Consider the following 19,650-nt stretch of genomic DNA (forward strand, 5'->3'; position numbering starts at 1 on the left):
TAAACCACCTCAGAAACCTTCACGTCCCCTCGCAAAGCATACCCATTTCACTACCTCACCAAACAACCATATCCGAACATCTTCAAACAAAAGTACCAACACCGATAACCACAACCTTCTGCTTCTTTTTTGGTCCTTATGGTTAACCAGGAACGGTATGATATATCGCGAACAACAACAAAATCCGATAAATGTAATGAAAATGGCCATCAAACTCCAGCAGGAATATTCTTGGGCCCAGAAACACCTCCCACCGGTGCTCCCTGGGATGCAGCCATATCCAAACCCAGCACAAAGAACATTAACAACTTCAACCATCTTAGTGGGATGGCTCAAAGCTTAATCAGATTGGATCAATATCAATACAGATGGCGCAGCAAGAGGAAACCTCGGATTAGCGAGAGCAGGTATTTTTTGTAGAAATGAGGAAACCAACACTATCCTAGCAATATCATAACCTCTAGGCATCATCACAACACTTGCAGCAGAGACCTAAGCCATGCACATAGCTTCTAAAACGGCGACGGAACGAGGATGGTCAAAAGTCCAATTTGAAACGGATTCAGAAAATTTAATGAGATTTATAACCTCAGATACAGACCCCCCTTGGTATATATCTGACCTGGTTGCAGAGATCAAACAAAGTATCACTCAAATCCAGGAATATACCATTAGCCACGTTTACAGAGAAGCAAATCAAGCAGCATATGATTTATCAAACCGAGCAGCAGATGATTGCTCCATAGGGAGACCCATGACAGAAGTATGGGAACATACAATTCCGCAATCTATCAATTCTGTTGTAATAGCAGACTCTATGGGTATTACGTACCCCCGTGTAATTTCAGTCTAATCTAATAAATTTCATGGTTCAAAAAAAAAAAAGAGTTGAGATACGTAAATGTTGAAAAAGCAAAGGGTACTATGGTAAACTCATATAATAATTTTATTTTACATAAATTTTTTATAATTTCTAAACAAAAGTAAAATTTTTAGCAAGTCGATGGAAGTCAACGTTATTTTCAAGTACCAAACCCTAACTTGGACAAAAGTTAGACCAAACACTATTTTTGGAAAAAATATGAGTATCAAAAACCAAATAACCCTTTGTTATATCTGCTAAAAATAGAGATATTTTTTTTCTCTCTTAGTGATGTTATGTCAAGGCTTCTGCATCATGAACAATGACTTAAGGAAGAAGAAGCTGAAACTGCATCTGCTATTAAATCTCATAATTCAGCTTATTATGCCAAAAAAAATAATTCATCTACATCAAGATCTAAATCTGATAATAAGAATACCAATATTATGAATGATTTTATTCAAGTTGAGTGTCAGATTTGTAATAAGAAGGGTCATACAACAAACATATGTCACATTAATTAGGTACATTCCTAATAAAGTTACTGCTTCTACATCTACTTCTGCACCTTCATCATCTAATTCTAATGCTAGTGGTTCTGGAGAATCTAACACCTTACAACAAGCTTTTGCTGCAATTCACATTAATTCTGCAGAGGTCACTAATTTAGATCCAAATATAGCATCATTATACATGGTTACCTGACTCAGATGCTACAAACCATTTAACAAAGGATGCTTATCTTTTGTCAAAGGATTATTCTGGTTCTAATAAAGTAATGGTGGGTGATGGTACTTTATTACCAATTGAAAAAACAGGTAATATAGTTCTTTATACAAATACCAGTCAGTTTCATTGATGTTTTATATGTGCCCACTATCAAGCAAAACTTACAATCCATAACAAAGTTCACAAATGATAACAAAGTGTCAGTTGAATTCTTTGAATGGGGTTATGAAATAAAATGTGTTAGAACAAGAAAGGTTTTGGCTGAAGGTAAAATCAAGAACAATCCACATCCTACGGAGCGCATTACTTCATTTACTCTAACTGCAACTACTACATCCACTTCAAAGACTAGTAATTCACTTTGACACAGGAGATTGGGTCATACTTCTGCTTCAGTTCTCAACAAAATTGCTTCTACTTCATCAATTTAACTTCACTCAATAGATGAGTGTATTTGTGAAGCTTGTCAGATGGGTAAAAACCAACAAACTTCCATTATCTTTATCCAAAAGAAATACCACAACACCTCTCCATTTAATTCATTGTGAGATCTGGGGGGACAACACCAACTACTTCATCTTTACGATTCAAAAACTATATACTCTTCATTGATGATTTCTCAAGATATCACTGGATATATCCACTCAAGTGAAGAACATAAATTTTAGCATGTTTTTATCATTTTAAGACTACTACTTAGAATACATTGTCTGCTTCAATAAAGTTTTTCCAATGTGATGGTGCACTAGAATTAGTGAAAAGGAAGTTCAAAGAGTTTCTTGATAATTCCGGGATAGTGTATAGAGTCTCTTGTCCTCATCTGCATCAACATAATGGTCTAGCTGAAAGAAAGCATAGACATGTCACAGAGATGGGTAATACATTGTATTTTCAAGCCTCTCTACCAAAATCCTTTTGGTATGATTCATTCTTAACAACATCATACATAATCAACAGGCTTCGAACTAAGGTACTTCACTTTCAATATCCATATGAGGCGTTTTTTAATACATTGCCTGATTACTCTTTCTTTAGAGTCTTTGGATGTTGTTGTTACCCAAATTTAAAACCATGTATAGCTGATAAACTTAGTGCTAAGAGTACAAAGTGTGTCTTATTAGGATATAGACCAATTCATAAAGGCTATAAGTGTTATTACCTACAAACTAAGAAGATTTATATCTCAGTCCATGTCAATTTTGATGAGAATTGTTTCCCTTTTGATTCTCATTCTTGTACTCCTACTATTACTGGTTCTGGTCATATTCCTCAAGATGCTTCTACAAGTATTCATCATACTTCAAATATAGTCTCTCCATCTGACACTACTATTACTTCAACTACTTCTTCATCTCCTATAGTTACAAGGTTCAAGACTGGTGTTTAATAGTTAGCATCTGATTTTGTATCCCACTGTGTAGATAAATATCCGGTCTATTCTGTTTTTGCTGCTGAGATTACTTCATTATCTGAGCCAAAGTCATTCAAAACAGCTATTAAAATTCCACAATGGCAGAATGCTATGAGACAATAGAATACATCTTTAAAGGAGAATGATACATGAGAATTAGTTCATAATGATCCAAGTTACAATGTATTGGGAAACAAGTGGGTTTACAAGATTAAATTGAAAGCTGATGAAACTATAGATATGTTTAATGCTAGGCTTGTGGAAAAGGGTTATAATCAGTTGGATGTAGTGGATTATTTTGAGACTTTTAGTCCTGTAGTAAAAGCTACAACGGTGAGAGTTGTTTAAACTATTGCACTTACAAGAAATTGGTATATTAGACAGTTGGATATTAATAATGCATTTCTACATGGATTTCTTGAGGAGGATGTTTATATGGTGCAACCAAAGGGTTTTGAAGATGCTGAACATCCTAATTATGTTTGTAAGCTCAAGCGAAGTTTGTATGGTCTTATACAGGCTCCTAGGGCCTGGTTTTGAGAGGTTTTGTGGATCCTTAACAGATTTTGGACTTTTCAGGTCCACTTTTGATTATTAAATATTTATCTACCAACATGCAGATACTATGGTTGTTCTCTTACTATATGTAGATGATATCATATTGGATTTTTCATCAACTGCTCTATGTGATCAGATTCTTGCATATGTTATGAAGATTTATCCAGTCAAGGATCTTGGTACTCTCCACTATTTTCTGGGAATAAAAGCAAAGTTCTTGAACAACTCTCAACAGCTTTTATTAACTCAGCAGAGGTACACTCTAGATGTTACAAAAATATGATCTCATTGGCTGGAATCCCTCTAAGACTCTAGTTGCAAAGGGTCCAAGACTGTCTATTTCTACTGGTGTGCCATTAACTGATGTTACTATGTACAAAAGTCTAGTAGGAGGTTTGCAGTATCTTACAATAACCATGCCAGATATCAGTTTCAGTATCAACTATGTTGCTCAATTCATGCAGTCCCTTACAGATGAACATCTCTTGCTGGATAAAAGAATTTTAAGGTACTTTAATGGCACTATCTCTTGGTTCTGGCGTTCTTCTTTCTGCAGGAGATATTACTTCCATCAGTGCATATAGTGACTCTAACTGGGCAGGCTGCACTGATACCAGAAGATCAACTTCAGGCATGTTTTTTTTTTTTTTTTGGGGTTCTTCTCTAATTTCTTGGTCCTTCAAAAAGCATGCTACCATCTTCAAATCTTCAGTTGAAGCTGAATATAAAGCAATGGGTATTACTGCAGCTGAGGTGGTTTGGATGTCTTTCTTACCGGGAGAGATAGGTGTGTCTCTCAACACTCCACTTAGTCTTAAATGTGATAATTTTTCTGCCAACATCTTAGCTAGAAATCTAGTGTTTCATGCCAGAACAAAACATGTAGAAATTGATTATCATTTCATAAGAGAATTGGTTAGTTCTGGTTTCTTGAAGGTCAACTATGTTGCTTCCTCAGATCAGTTGGATGACTTGTTTACAAAGGGATTAGTTCATCCTATCTTTCTATCATTGACAAGCAAGCTTCTCTGTTTACATCAGTATCAACTTGAGGGGGGTCTCTAAGGATTCAGATGATACTGAGATACAGTTAGTATGAGTTAGATATGAGTCAGTCAGTGTGTAAGTGTGTGATTCACACAAGTCTTGTAACTGTCTGCCACAGATGTAATAACAAACTGTCTTGTCTTAAGTGTGTCTGTATATAACAGAGTTTGTCTGTATTGAATCCAGTGTTGAAAACTTAGTAAAAATATCTCTTCAGTCTTCACCATTTCTTTCAGCAGCTGAATCGATGATATTCAATAATGATGACACTGGGATTTGTTAGTGTTGCAGGGTGTTGCTTGTTCTTTCTACAACTCCTGCGTAATGGTGTTGACATAAAAACCATTGATGAATATTGGGCTTTTGGGGAATACGTCATAAGTGGGTTGATGAATTTTGTATTGTGTGATTCATCGGCTTGGTATATGATCAGTATATATTAGTATGTTGTTGTAATAATGTCTATTATCATTCTAAATTTATGGAACATCTTGTTATTTACATGTCTTTGTATATGAAATTCTTCCGAACTAGGAGGTATCAAAAGCATAGGTGCATAACGAGCATGCATCTTAAACTTTCATATTTACTATCATAGAAATGCACATAAATATATGTGAATTTTAGCGGCTTAATTATGCACTCGAATTAGTGACAAGACTCATTCTTTCTAGAAACGTGTACTAGTACAAATGCCACTTTAGTTGGGTAAATCCTTGGGTGACACTTTTTACCAGTTTTTGAATTCATCAACCTACATCACAACAAGAAGACATGCTATATTTGAACTACATTGACCAATGGATAACGAGTGGCTAGCGGTTAAAAACCTCAAATTGTGCTTGAAAACAATATTGCAGCCAGGGAAAGTCAATCCCGAGTTATGCCCATGTACAGTTCAAAACTGTCACCATAATATTTACGTGACAGTTTTGAGAATTTTTTGCACTGTCACCAAAGGCTCTGTTACGAAAGGTCTTGTAAGAAACTATTACTGAATTATGACTATAAGGCAACAGTTTCTTCATAAAAACGTCATAGTTAACGATCTTTGGTATCATTTTCTAAATAAAATGTCATCTTAAAATCAACTTCTTATGCTAAGATGACGGTTTTATCACAAACTGACATTGTTTACAAGAAACTGTAACATCTTTTATATAAAACTGTCATCTGAAACTCAATTTCCTTTAGAAAGGTAACACTCTTCATAAAACTGTCACCGTATATCCTATTATATGATCATACGCTCTCATTTGTAGTGGATTCATGTTACATGTGTTTGGCGATATGCTGAGTGAGATTACTAATATCAGAATGACAATAATTATGAAAAAATTTCTTAATTTTAAATTCATTCAATATAAGAAGTAGTACTGAACTAGAAACTCAAAATTAAGCAAGTTAAAATTCAAGTAAATGTACGACATGAGTCTACAAAATTCAATAGACTTCATATATAATTATCCTTAGTATAGACTAAAAGAAGTTAACAATGATCGGAATCTACACTGTGCATTTTCCATTCTCATTTCTGCACCAACACTCCTGTAATATTATCATATCACCAACGGTTGCAAAGGATGTATCAATTCTCCTTATACCTGCATGATCTCTACATCATCTGCAAAAAAGAATTAAAAAAAACATTAATAATTTTTCGAAAAGAGTAACACATGATCTTTAATTAGATGAAAAAAAAAACGATCTTGGGTGTAGAAGGTAGACAAGGGAAGAAGAACTTTTCATCAAAATTTGCAGACATGCAGGTGTTTGAAGTGTAATCTGTGCCCCATTTGGATAAACATCAAGCCAATCATGTGGAACAAGTATTTTGTTGACCCCTGACATTATTGGAGGTGTCTGGTCCGTTTTTCCATGTTAACAAGGATCCTTACGACAGAATATCAATCATGGTATTAGACTAACTAAAATCTGAAATTACGTCATACTTCTTGGCACATTAGAACCTCTATTCACTTCGAAACCTATTAATATAAAAGTCCCTTGTTAGGACGCAATGAGCTTCCTTGCTTTTATGCACATTAAGAAGAATATTTGACTCATCCAGAAAAGTTTTACTCTGTTTCCCTTAGGCTATCCAATAAAGTTCACAGACAAAATAAAAAGCACAACTAGAAAATAAAAATCTGAAGGAAAGAAGGAAATCTCCAACATTGAAAAGTTACTATCATAACAAAAAGACAAGCGGATGTTGCTTTAGGTCTCTGCGGAGTTATGCAGACAATACCACTTGCTTTAGGTGAATGTTCGAGAATAGAGCTGGCAAACAAGTTAAAATCCGCGGGTTTGCCTGGCCCGACCCGTGAAAAACCCGTACCCGGTTCGGCTGGTGTCTAAACAAGCCGGGTTAGAGTTGGAGAAATGCCGACTTGTGAGTAAACGGGTTAACCCGTCCCGGCCCGTAAATCCGCGGGTACAACCCGTAAACCCGTCCATATTACCTTATTAATAAGTTTTATGTAATCCTGACCGTCAGATCATCTAGGTTTCATCTTATCCCTACGTTTAAGGTATAAATGCACCAAAACCCTAGAAGACAATAATCATTTCCTTTCGTTTCTTCTTCCCCTTTCTTTTCTTTCTCTCCCCACACCCTACTGTCTTCTCCTGCGGCTGCGCCTCCTCACCATCTCCATTTTTCTTCTCCTGCTTTTCTTTTTTATTCTTCATCTCTGTATCTCCTACACATAGTTGGTACTTTAACTCCATGGTGATGATGATTTAAGGCAATAAATTGGCAATTTTAAAACTAGGGTTTAGTAATATACTAATATTGGTTTTGCATGATTGATTGTGCGGATTAATTTGAGTATCTTGAACTTCTGTTTTAACAATTGTTGAATCAATTTCTGAATCTGGGTCAATTTTTATTTTCTTATTTAGATTTTGTATGTATCCTATTACCTGATTCTATAGGGAACAGTAAGTAAGAAGCAATAATGGGTTTTGTATCTTACCTCCTTTTCCTTTTTTTGTTCTAATTTGGGTTTTCAAGAAAAGCCTTTTCTGTTCTCATCATCATAATTTAAGTAGATTAGGAGATGAATCTGAAGCTATTATTCAATCCAACAAGACCCATGTCTCAGATTTTAAGGTTAGTGGTGAAATCTTTTCTTTCTTATTGATTTTAAGTGGTTCTTGAAAATGTTTGGATCTTTATTATTCTTGTTATTATCAATTTTCAAATGTTGATTATTAAGTATGATGAGATTGGTGATAATTAATCAGATTACAACATGGGTTTGTTCTTAATTGGCAATCTTAAGTTTCTACTTTCGATTTAAAGAAAGAAAAATGTTATGTTTTTGTTTCTGAATTTGAGCCCATGGCTATTGTGTTTGTATTTTCGATTTTCCTAAGTGTATCCATGGCTACTGTGTTTGTCTTAGACTAGTGTTGATGGTAATTAATCAGATTACGACTTGGGTTTTTTTAATCTTAATTCAGAATCATACAAGGATTTAGAATTGTTAAAAATGGCAAGAAAACTCTTGTGTTCTGTGCAAGGTTAACTTAATTTTTGTATCTTGTATTATTTTACGATTTTTATCCTTGTAATTTGATTTTTATCCTTGTAATTTGACATAAATTGACGTAATTTAGTTTTAATTTTAATTTTAATTTTAATCAAACAAGCCGGATAACCCGCAAACCCGCAAGCTTTATCCATTACGGGTGCGGGTTGAAGAAATGACCACCTGTGAAGAATATCAACCCGCAGGTTTTAGCCCGTGTTAACCCGAACTCGTGTAACCCGTAACAAGTCAGCCCCGGACCGCCCGTTTGCCAGCTCTATTCGAGAAGCAATAATAATGTGGATAATTTAAACCAGCAGCGTAATATATCACTATTATCCTTGACCTGTGCATAAAATATCTATAAGATATCTCAAAATAAGAATGATAAAAAAGGAATATGTTACCCAAATTAATTCTACCTAAGAAATCTATGATATATCTCAAAATAAGCCTTAACCATGTGAATCATCCGCAATTGAGATTACATAATTAAGCACAACAAAATTAAAAATCTCTCTAGATTTTAAGTCATCAATTAAATTGATGGAAACCAAATATTAAGAAATATGGAACATAGACAAGGGCACATCACTTCCACAAATACATAGGAAGTACAAACTTGGATGACGCACACAATATCTGGAAGGTAATAATTGGACTCATCAACAGGATCTGCATATACAGTCATAAGTTACAACTTATACATAGACTGAGATGTCTTCCACACAATGACAATATAAAAACAATTCAAATAGAGCAATTTTACCGAGCAAAATAGTCCAATATGCGCAGGTGCATCAACCATTAATTGCAAGTCACTTGGAGATTTTTGGTAGTGATCAGATATATAAAGAGCCTTTATTCGCTGTACAAGCATGGCTATTTTCTTTTTCTTAGATAACAAATAAAAAGAAGTGATGGGATTCTACAAAAAGGAAATTTTACCCGTAGAAACTTATTTTTAAAGAAAACAAATACAAAGAGGAGAAAAGCATATCCTGATTGACATAATATCTATCACGCACGGTTGGAGGAGGTAACCAGTACGAAACTGCACTTGATGAAGATTTTGCAATATATCCATAGCTCAGTACTTACATATTGATCTTAGGAATGGTACTTGTGGTGTCCAAGCGAAGTAAACCATGAAACCTATGGTAGTCAGACATAAGCTTGGAAATACTTGAAATATTCAAATCTAGTAGAAGTGTATGTCTTAGTTTTTTAAAACTACTCTGCTGAATTGGTATGGAGGAATAAAGTCACGCCGGAATAAATTGAGGTATGTCAAATTTGTCCATTTATCACTAAGCCAGAGCTTAAATATTGTTAAGTAGAGTTTTTCATTATAATTTTGTGAAAATACCTTCAGCTGAGGTCATACCGTGCTGTTAACCTGTTATAATCCTAAATCAGAATCAGTGTCCAGTGAAATAGAGTTTAGGAAAAATAACTTCAGCCTCCATTTTAGTATACATATAAAAACTAATTACTTCAACCAGATAGCCTCATGATACTTGAGAAGGATGTAAAACAGTAGATAACAGGTAAGCGGTTCACAAGTATTCAATTCTAACCCGAAGTATCACTTGGTTTATCTTCTAATTTTTTCCTCTTCATATATCTATCAATCATATCCACATGGTTATTCAATAGCAAAAGATGACGTGCCTAACATAATGCATCTACTTATATTTAGTTGATTGGTTTCTCACCAATTACATTTCTGATCTGCATAGCAAATACTTAAAAAATTAATCAGGTATGACAAAAGGGAAACAGATGTAAGATTCTGGGATGTCGAGGAAGCAGATAGGATAGATATAAATGAATTTGAGCCTAATGCGACTTTTGAAATCAAATAATGAAAACGCATTATGTTTTGAAGGAAAAACAACAATACAGGGACTAATTCTTCACCATCAGTTGCAGACAACGACAAAGTGAATGATAAATATCGTACTAGCTAAAATCTAAATAAATGATTAGTATCATAGAAAAATTCCTAAGAATAAGAACTCACGTAAGTTAGCATGAGCCACTAAAAAGGAATGAGCTTGTACTATGTACGCCCATGCTGTTCATGGATCAGGTTATTGAAGTTCATCACAACTACTTGAAACATTTACCACCTATTTGACTTTGCGGACAACAGGATCCCTTTTACATATGTTTGCTTTATCCTGCAATTCAATCATAAGTTATGGCAAGTTAGACAACTAACTCCATCGCTAAGCAATTAAAACATACAACCAGAAACTTAGTGTACATAAATCATGAACAATCTTTAATTTAAACAACTTCAATAAACAAAATATTACATGGGAGAGTGATTACCTCGGTATAACTCATTTCGATTTTACTCCATAAAATTTTTGTTTCCTTCATACACAAAATCAGTTAAATTAAGTTAATCAAAGACCTAAAAGGTAAAAAAGGAAATAAATCCGTGTTCCGAAGTCATACCACATTAAATCATAAATTGTAAGTAATTCAAACACAAAATCAGTTAAGAAAGAGAAGATTTGAGAGCCTAGACATAACCCCAGAAACGGAACAAGATCTTTTGAACCTCAATTTCCTGCCAAATAAATTGAAGAGTGGATGTAAAAATCGGGCCATCGAAATAAATTATAATGATGTAATTTAAAAACAAAATCATGGCTAAACCCTAACTTAAAAAACCAAATTCGAGTGGGAACTACAAACCTAGATTATAGAGAGAAGGGAGCCGAAAACCTAGTTTTCTAATGAGAAAGAATATGGAGAATCGGAGATGCTAAAGCTGTAGGATACGTCTAATTCTTCTTTCAGAGGTGGAGGTTAGAGAGAAAAAGCTATGGAACTGGTAACATAGAAAGTGAGATCGTATTTTTCTGTTTTCGCTAGAGGCGAAGTTAGTGGGAGGTATGGCCAGTTGTGCGATTTAATTTTGACGAAAATAGGGAAAAATTTGCGCCAATCTAGGAACCAAAGAACCCACTAACACAACACCCCATACTACTGGTAGATCACAACTAACAACATCCTACGTTTGAGAAGCTTACCGTAGATCTTATGGATAGTAGCAGTTTTGATTATAACCTGTCACTATAAACTGAAGTGACGGTAATTAGAAAAAACTGTTACCAAATAATTTGCTATTTGATTACAGTTTTTATGTTTCACAGTTGCATTATCTTAAGTATAGTAACAGTTTATAACTGTTATTAGACATCAATCTACAATTACATTTTTCTATGAAAACTGTCATTGTATGGTTATTCAGTGACGGTTATAAAACTGTTACATACCGATTCTCTTTTGTAACAGTTCATTCATATGAACTATCACCAAAGTCCTTATTTGTACTAGGGATGCTCTCATACTTTTTTTTACTTTTTTTGAGGTTATTCGTGCATGATCCGCCATTTAATCTTAAGAGATTAACAAATGTTATCTATAATACAAAACAGAAGGGATTTTTGAGATTTGGACGGTCGGATAACATTTTGAGAGACAAACGTTACATCCGACCATCCCAGTCTCATCTTAGCAAAAGACATCTGATGGATGCAAGAGTTGTAGCCTATAATCATGATGAATATACGTTATTGGGTTCTGTCATAATTAGGATCATAATAAAAATTAAATCAATTAAAAAAATGATTAAGACTTTTGGCTTTAATTATGTCATTATTTTAAAAGAAAAATAATTATGTTATTATTTTATTTTTCATTGTATTATCCATCTACGAATAAATAAATAAATAACCAAATAATTTCTCAAAATTAACAATAGAAAAAATTTTAATTGAATCCACAAAATTAAATGAAAACTAAGTTATTCTCTGGCCACTGAAGGATTGTGCATAAAAAACAGTTATAGAGAAAAGCCATGATAACGAGTTTTTTTTTTTTTTTGTTAAATCATGCATCAGAAAGAAAAATAATTTATAAATAACAAAATCCTATAGCATACCTAGAAACAAAGAAATAAATCAAAGCACAAAATTGTTTGTAAATGACCTTGGTGATATGAAGACGCTTGGTGCAAATAATCACAACCAACATTCACATTCCTATGAATTCAAATAACGAGTTTTACATGTTTTCTCCTCGACCACGTACACACCACAAATCTGATATATGAAATCACTAAATCGCCCTTTCCAAATAATTTAGTAGATATGAGATGGAAAATCAAAGAATTGATTTAGAATCCTTGCGATAGATCTGCATCGCCTGAGAATTTGAAGGGTTTCACTAACTTATCTGAAGTGAAAATCAAAGACGTAGCAGAGATCAATGAATATTTGAGGGGTTATTAGTTTTGAGAAAGTCAGTATTTTTTGGAGACAGAAAATATATACTCACATATATTTTGGGCTGAAATATCGTATTTATTTTAATACCTTATGTGCAGACCTTTTTCTTCTAATTTTTAACATTTTTATTTTAGAATGATATGGAAAGCGGAAGGATAGGTAATTGTATATACATGTACAGACCATCCTAATTAATCCCAAAAAAATATCATATAATATTAATAAGAAATGTGTGAGATTCAGCCTAACCAGATTTTGAGGATATATTAGAGGCCAACTATATTTTCACTAGAAGAAATAATTAAATTAGATAAACCCTTTTTTAAAATATTTTTATCGAACATTAACACCATATTATAGGTAACCTAGTTAGGTTCAAGGTTCATCATGATAGAAAATAAATGTTACAAAGAGTGTCGTTACGGCACAGGTTATTTCTAGTAACATACTCCCTCCGTACCTATTATATAGGCGGAATTTTGATTTTTCTTTGTACCAATAGATAGGCGGAGTCCTATTTTCAAGATGAATTTTATCAAAAATACCCTTATTTATTGTACATAGAAAATTGTGTTAGTAATAAGACAAAGAGTAAAACAAGAAAAAACATGAAAAATGATGAGTCCAAAGTAATTTTCTTAATCTAAAAGAATTCGTCCCTCCGCCTATATATGTGGTACGGAGGGAATACAACTTACAAGTTCATTTCTCTGGAGCAATACCATCTTATCTCAAAAAAAATATTGTTCCATAAATATAGGTGTCGTTCCTTTTCTAGTTTTAATTGGGCCGACCGACCGGAGGACCCGAAGGGTCCGCAGGAGGGAGTCCCTTTTATGGCCACTTTTTTTGTCAAATGAAGCATAACACAAATGTCCAATCTAATAAAAAGATTGGATTTGGTTTTGGTGGTAGTCTTTGGGAGATGAAAAACCCAAAATGTCCTCCCCTCTAGTCTAATTATTATAACTCCTTATGTATCATATTTTTAAGGGATATAATTGGCAACCAAACTTTAATAAAACATATAAAAAAATCCTTGCCTTGGAATTTTATGAATTTTACGTCATTGGAAAGGTTTCAACAAAATCTAAACAAAGAGTACAAACAACAATATAAAATTTATTGTTTTTACGAAAAATTCGACGGTGTTTATACTTTTAAAATTTAATGTATAGCCATTATGCATAGAAAAGATGCACAATACATGGGGAAAATTGATGTAAACCACCACAAATGATGCATAAAAAATGGGATAAATTGATACAAACCACCACAAAAGATGCATAAAAAATGGGAAAATTATGTAAACTACCATAAATTGGATGCATATCAATTTTAGTTTTATAACACCATTATGCATAATGGTGTTTCGTTTTTCTTCAGTCGGCCATCCCACCGTGGCAGTGTGATCTAGTAATCTAAATATCCATCAACTGTTGAAAGCATGTGCCCAACCTATTAATTTAATAACTTGCCAGACCATGTTTCACCTGGATCGAAAGAAAAAAATCAACAAATAATTTGATGGTGTGTAGTGCTGGTTTTGGTTCAAAATTAGATCTCAATTTTTTGGAACCTTAAGATTACTAAGAAAACAAGAGGATCTAGCTATGTATATGGATGGAATCATGGAAGGTGAAATTGGGAGAATCATCAGGGCATGGTTTACAATTTATGCATCCTTAACTTACTCTTTCTACAAATCTAAAAACATTCCAAAGGGTTTACTTAGACTTCTCTCAATCATCCCAATCATCTCCATCTTTACCTTCCTTCCACTATCTTTCTCTACAGGCCATCTTCGCGCCACCACTGGTCTCTTCATTTCTTGGCTTGCAAATTTCAAGCTCCTTCTATTTTCCTTCGGCAGTGGCCCTTTATCTTCTCCTTTAACTCTCCAACTATTTATCTCCGTTTCTTGCCTTCCCATAGAGATTAAAGAAAAAATTACATCCGCATCAACATCTTCTACTGCTGATCTAGTTATATCGAGGCGGAAATCGGGTTTAATTTATGTGATAAAAGCCTTACTATTATCTCTGTTGTTCCGTGTTAATGTGTATAAACAGTTTTTGCATCCATACTTCATGCTGTGCCTGTACTGTGGCTACATGTACTTCAGTATAGAACTTCTTATGGCCTTGGGTGCAGCCTTAGCACGGTTACTACGTGGGGTTGACATAGAACCGCAATTCAACCAACCTTACCTGTCAACTTCACTGCAAGACTTTTGGGGAAGGAGATGGAATCTAATGATTACGGGTATCTTAAGGTTGACGGTATACGATCCAATGCGTCCAATTTTTACACGTATATTTTGCAAGAAAGGGGGATTACACTATTTGCTACTTTTCTGGTGTCTGGGCTTATGCACGAGCTGATGTTTTACTATATGAGTGGTGGAGAATTGAAGCCTAATTGGGAGGTGATGTGGTTCTTTGTATTACACGGGATATGCTTGGCTTTGGAGGTATCTGTGAAGAAATCTTTGGCAACTCAAGGATGGAGGTTGCATCCGTTGGTTTCAGGACCATTGACATGGGGATTTGTTGGGGCAACTAGTTTCTGGCTGTTCCTTCCAGCTTTTGCACGGCTTGATGCAGCCACAATGGCCAGTGAGGAAATTTTTGCTTTCATTGACTTTGTAAAGGGTACCGTAGGGTACATAAATGTCTAAAGTTTTACTTATATGGCTGCTTGATTATGTTTTTCAACCTTTCGTACTTAAATTCCACAATGATCAAGGAAAGAGTAAAATTTCTTACAGAATAAAAGGGCTTCGCTATCAACATGCAGAATTTAACAATCTGAATTCTGAAACAAGGAAGCCCAACTAAGGCACTGCCCAAGTTAGGGGTGAGTATTTTATCTGTAATCCGCGGATTTAACCGGGACCAACCGTTCTTTTGCGGATAGATGTCCTGAACGTTCGTAATGGGTTGGATGCGGATGATATTTTTGAAATCCGACGGATTACGGATTGGGTCCGGATGCAATCTTGAAAATCCGTTGGACATCCATATCCGTTAAATTAAAGGCATTTATATAGTTCTAGAAAATACCTATGGATCATTTAAGAATTTGTAAGGTGTTTGATTGGGATGTTGTACATGACATTTTTATATTTGTATAATATATAGGATATGTAGATTTTATAAGGAGTCATTTGGGTTGGCTTTATTTTCTTTACTATAAATTTTAACTAAAACAAATCCACTGGATTATCCGCATCCAATCCGTCCATCTGTGCATTCATTGGATGCAAATCCGTTGGATATGGATCGGATGCGGATGCCAAACTTAAAATCCGTAGTGCATTGGATTGGATGCGGATGAGGTGAAAACCGGTCCATACTAGTCCACGCTCACCCCTAGCCCAAGTGCCCATCTGAAAATATAAAGACCTATTCCTCTCGGTATGTTTTCCTAATGTGAAGTTTCAGATCAAAGTTATACATAGATAGATAAGTTGACCCATCATTCTCATTTTCATCTCTAGGAATAGAAGTTGCATTCACCGTTTGAAAGAACTGTTGTTTATATTATTGATGATGATCTGATACTACTGATGATGATAATGATGTTTGTTCATGATATTGTGCTTTAGATAGAGAAAACACTAACCAGTTCTGATGAGAAGTATCCATTAGAGATGTTAATGATGATGAAGAACAAAACAACGGCACTACGGGAAAAATAAAAAACACCGAATAAAGAAATTTGAGACCAAACGGGGGACAGTCCCCCGTTCACTATAAAAAAAATTATTACAAGGGGAACAGTCTCCTGTGTAAGTCAAAAAAATTCTCTAGACGGGAGACTATCTCCCGTATAGTTTTATTTTTCCAGACGAGGGACAGTCCCTCCTCTAGTATTGCACTACCAATCACTGAACGAGTTGGGGGTGGAAGTAGGGTAAAAATTATCCATAGTATCCTCTTAGAATGTGGCAATCAAGGAGGAGCACGACAAAAAGTGGATAACACGACTGCCGTTGAAGATTCGATGGTAGTAGAGAAACTGGCCAACAACAAACCGATGAAAAATAAATAAATAAACATTATTTACTTGAATATTAATGGTTTTAGGAAAATAAAATGATGAGACGACCCTAATTACTCTGAGGTTAACATTATTGCAGGCCCGGTTTTGAAGTGGTGCGTCTTGGGCAACGACACAGGGCGGGAAATTTTGGAGGGCGGGATTTTTTTGGATTAGCGGGTGAATATATATTATTCCGAGTCCCAAAATTTGGTGGCCTGGGTCCTGGGAGGCCTGCTACGTTTTAGTCACACATTTTAGTTCGATCCGACAATCCCAAATTCCCAATATTTCTTATATTCCTGAGTCATCGGCTTAAACTATCTATTTAAGAAAAAGAAAACCCTTGACGATAAACCCTAGCCGAGACGAGATTCCAGAAGAAGCCGTGAAGGAGAAAGTTCGTTCAAATCCCATATTTCCATTCATATGTATTCATATTTCAATTCATAGGTAACCTCTATCTCTTATCTTATAGTCTTATAGTCTTATTATTCTGGTAGCATAAAAAAAATCATAGGCTAGTTGCGTTTTTGGATGTTACTGCGGTACTGCCTTTAACACGGCGGTTGCACCACCTACTTTATAAAGTACTCGATCTGCGGCAGCTGCTACTGACGTCCCTTATCTGATGAGAGACTCATCAATCTTGGCTAAATTGGCAGTTATATGTAGTTGGTAGTAAAAATTAATATAAATGTACTAATAAACAGTACGTATTTTCAATTTGCTGTAGAATTTATTAGACATACGGCATTATTACACGTTCATGTAGTAAATGGCAGTTATATGTAGTTGGTAGTAAAAATTAATATAAATGTACTAATAAACAGTACGTATTTTCAATTTGCTGTAGAATTTATTAGACATACGGCATTATTACACGTTCATGTAGTAAATGGTTTCTTTCTAAACAATCATCTTATTTTCAGCTCTGAGGCTTCCGTTATACTCTATGAATAATTGATTGAATCCGCATACTACGCTTGTTCTTTCAAAGGTGCATTTGTTGCGTGCAGATATATGTACGAAAGGAGACTAGCAATGTATCAAGTGACCTAGCATCTGGGGGTAGCTGGAATGTGCTCGACCACCCCAGCCAAAACATGGTTTTTGCTTTCACTCATTAACTTCCTGATTAATGTTTCTGATATTCAGCTCGAGGGCTTTCGTTGTACCCTGTGAATAATTAATTGAATCCCATGCCAGTGCTTTATTGTTTCGGAAAATGGGTCATTTATCCAAATATTTTTAAATCACGCTTCAAATGGACGAGTAAAAAATAGTTTGGGTGAAATGGCAAAAAAAAAATAGTAAGCTTAAATTTAAAAAATAGCAAGGATGAAACTGGATACATCCTGTGTAAATTAAAAATAATAAAAAATATTTGAAAATGGGCACGATGAAACTGGTTACATCCTGCCTATTTTTTCATTTTTGTCCATTTAAACAGTATCAAAATCTAACTGTCCATTTCACCCAGAAATTGTTGATTTTGATCTTTTTAACCAGTTTTATGTTATTGTTTCTGGTTTTCAGTCAGTGCATATATATCTCATAGGTCGTTTGATTATGATCAAGAGTAAATTATAAAAATAAAATTGAATCTTTGCATACATGGATTACTAACAACATGAGATTTTTAAAGTCATTATAATCTATTCATAAATTATAAAAATAAAATGACATCACCATTTTCTTAAATACCATTCACCATCATACTATACTCGGTCAAGAATCTCAACGTCATTCTCGGTTCTATCTCTCTGGGAGAACCGAAAAAGAGAACAACAAGAAGGTGGCTTTTAAAGAAGGAATGTGCGTCTTATCATGAAAGAAGAATTTATTGGTATTCAAAATTCATGAAATATCAATAAGGTGAAGCTCATGCAATGGCACACGATAATAGTTCCACATGTATTAGACAAAATTTTACCTCTTCCACTTTTTCTCCTTCTTCTTCTAGGCACAAAGATGTTGTTCGTGTTCATTATCATGAAGCACTACAGCAGCAACGAAATCACAAACTACTTTCGAATAGTTCCGTAAGCGGAATCAGTAAGAGCTGTGCTGTTGAAGGGGCTGATCATGAACATATTCAAAAACAATACATGTTTGATAAAGTTGTAACACCAAGTGATGTTGGTAGACTAAATCGATTAGTGATACCTAAATATCATGCAGAAAAGTATTTCCCATCAAAATCTAATAATGAGAAGAGTTTACTATTAAGTTTTGAAGATAGAAATGGTAAACCATGGAGGTTTAGGTATGCCTACTGGAATAGCAGCCAAAGCTATGTAATGACTAAAGGTTGGTCTAAATTTGTAAAAGAGAAAAGACTTGACGCTGGCGATACTGTTTACTTCGGACGAGGAGCCGCAGAATCATATAAAGATCGATATTATATCGACTGGAAGCACAAACCTTACTCCCCGGGAGATCTATCTCTATATTATCATCATCTTACCAACCCTCTTTCAAATTTCTCAAGAATGCAAACTTCGGGGGTTTCATCACCTACACGTGATCATTTGCAGTTAAATTATGATCGAAAGCAACATCATTCTTACCAGCAGCAGCTTCAAAAAAGATTATTACCATCGACTAGTATTGCTAGTTATGGTAATTGCAGTAATATTGTTTTAAGTAACAATCCAGCAGGGTCAGGACCAGTCACATATGTGGGATCAACATCATCATCACCAACAGTACATGATTGCCAAGCTCACGAGCATCAATATCAAAAATCTGGTACTGCTAGGTTAATGCAACAGAACTATCCAGGAGGGCATAAACAAAGTCACATGGAAATGATTCTCAACTCAGTTCCGGTGGTCCATGGTAAAGCTGCAACTAAGAGAGTTAGGTTGTTTGGAGTGAACTTGGAATGTCTGGTATCAGAAGATGCTTAGCGTAGAATGTGACATTTCATCTTCGAATACCATGATGGAGTGGACCTAATTACCTAGTACCTACTCTTCATCATTCATGTTTGCGAGATGATTTACAGAATTTTGTTTATTATTGTTTGTTATCAGTATTTTCGGAATCTCTAGTAGGATCAACAGTAGATACTTGGCTAACAATAAATCCATTGTTGCTAGAAAATTTAGCAAAAAAATTCGGCCAAACTGCTGTATCAATATG

At 34.7% G+C, this 19,650-nt stretch overlaps 1 protein-coding gene and 1 pseudogene across 1 annotated transcript; both read left to right on the forward strand.

The window, feature by feature from the left end:
• Positions 1 to 14,069: 14,069 nt before the first annotated feature.
• LOC113335608 lies at positions 14,070 to 15,136 on the forward strand (annotated as a pseudogene).
• A 3,256-nt stretch (positions 15,137 to 18,392) lies between these two features.
• Positions 18,393 to 19,415, forward strand: LOC113335609 (B3 domain-containing protein Os03g0120900-like). The gene has a single exon (XM_026581629.1). The coding sequence runs from the start codon at positions 18,393 to 18,395 to the stop codon at positions 19,413 to 19,415; it is 1,023 nt and encodes a 340-aa protein (XP_026437414.1).
• Positions 19,416 to 19,650: the final 235 nt, after the last annotated feature.

The sequence above is a fragment of the Papaver somniferum genome, unplaced genomic scaffold (genome assembly GCF_003573695.1).
Source record: "Papaver somniferum cultivar HN1 unplaced genomic scaffold, ASM357369v1 unplaced-scaffold_15, whole genome shotgun sequence".
Taxonomy (NCBI): domain Eukaryota; kingdom Viridiplantae; phylum Streptophyta; class Magnoliopsida; order Ranunculales; family Papaveraceae; genus Papaver; species Papaver somniferum.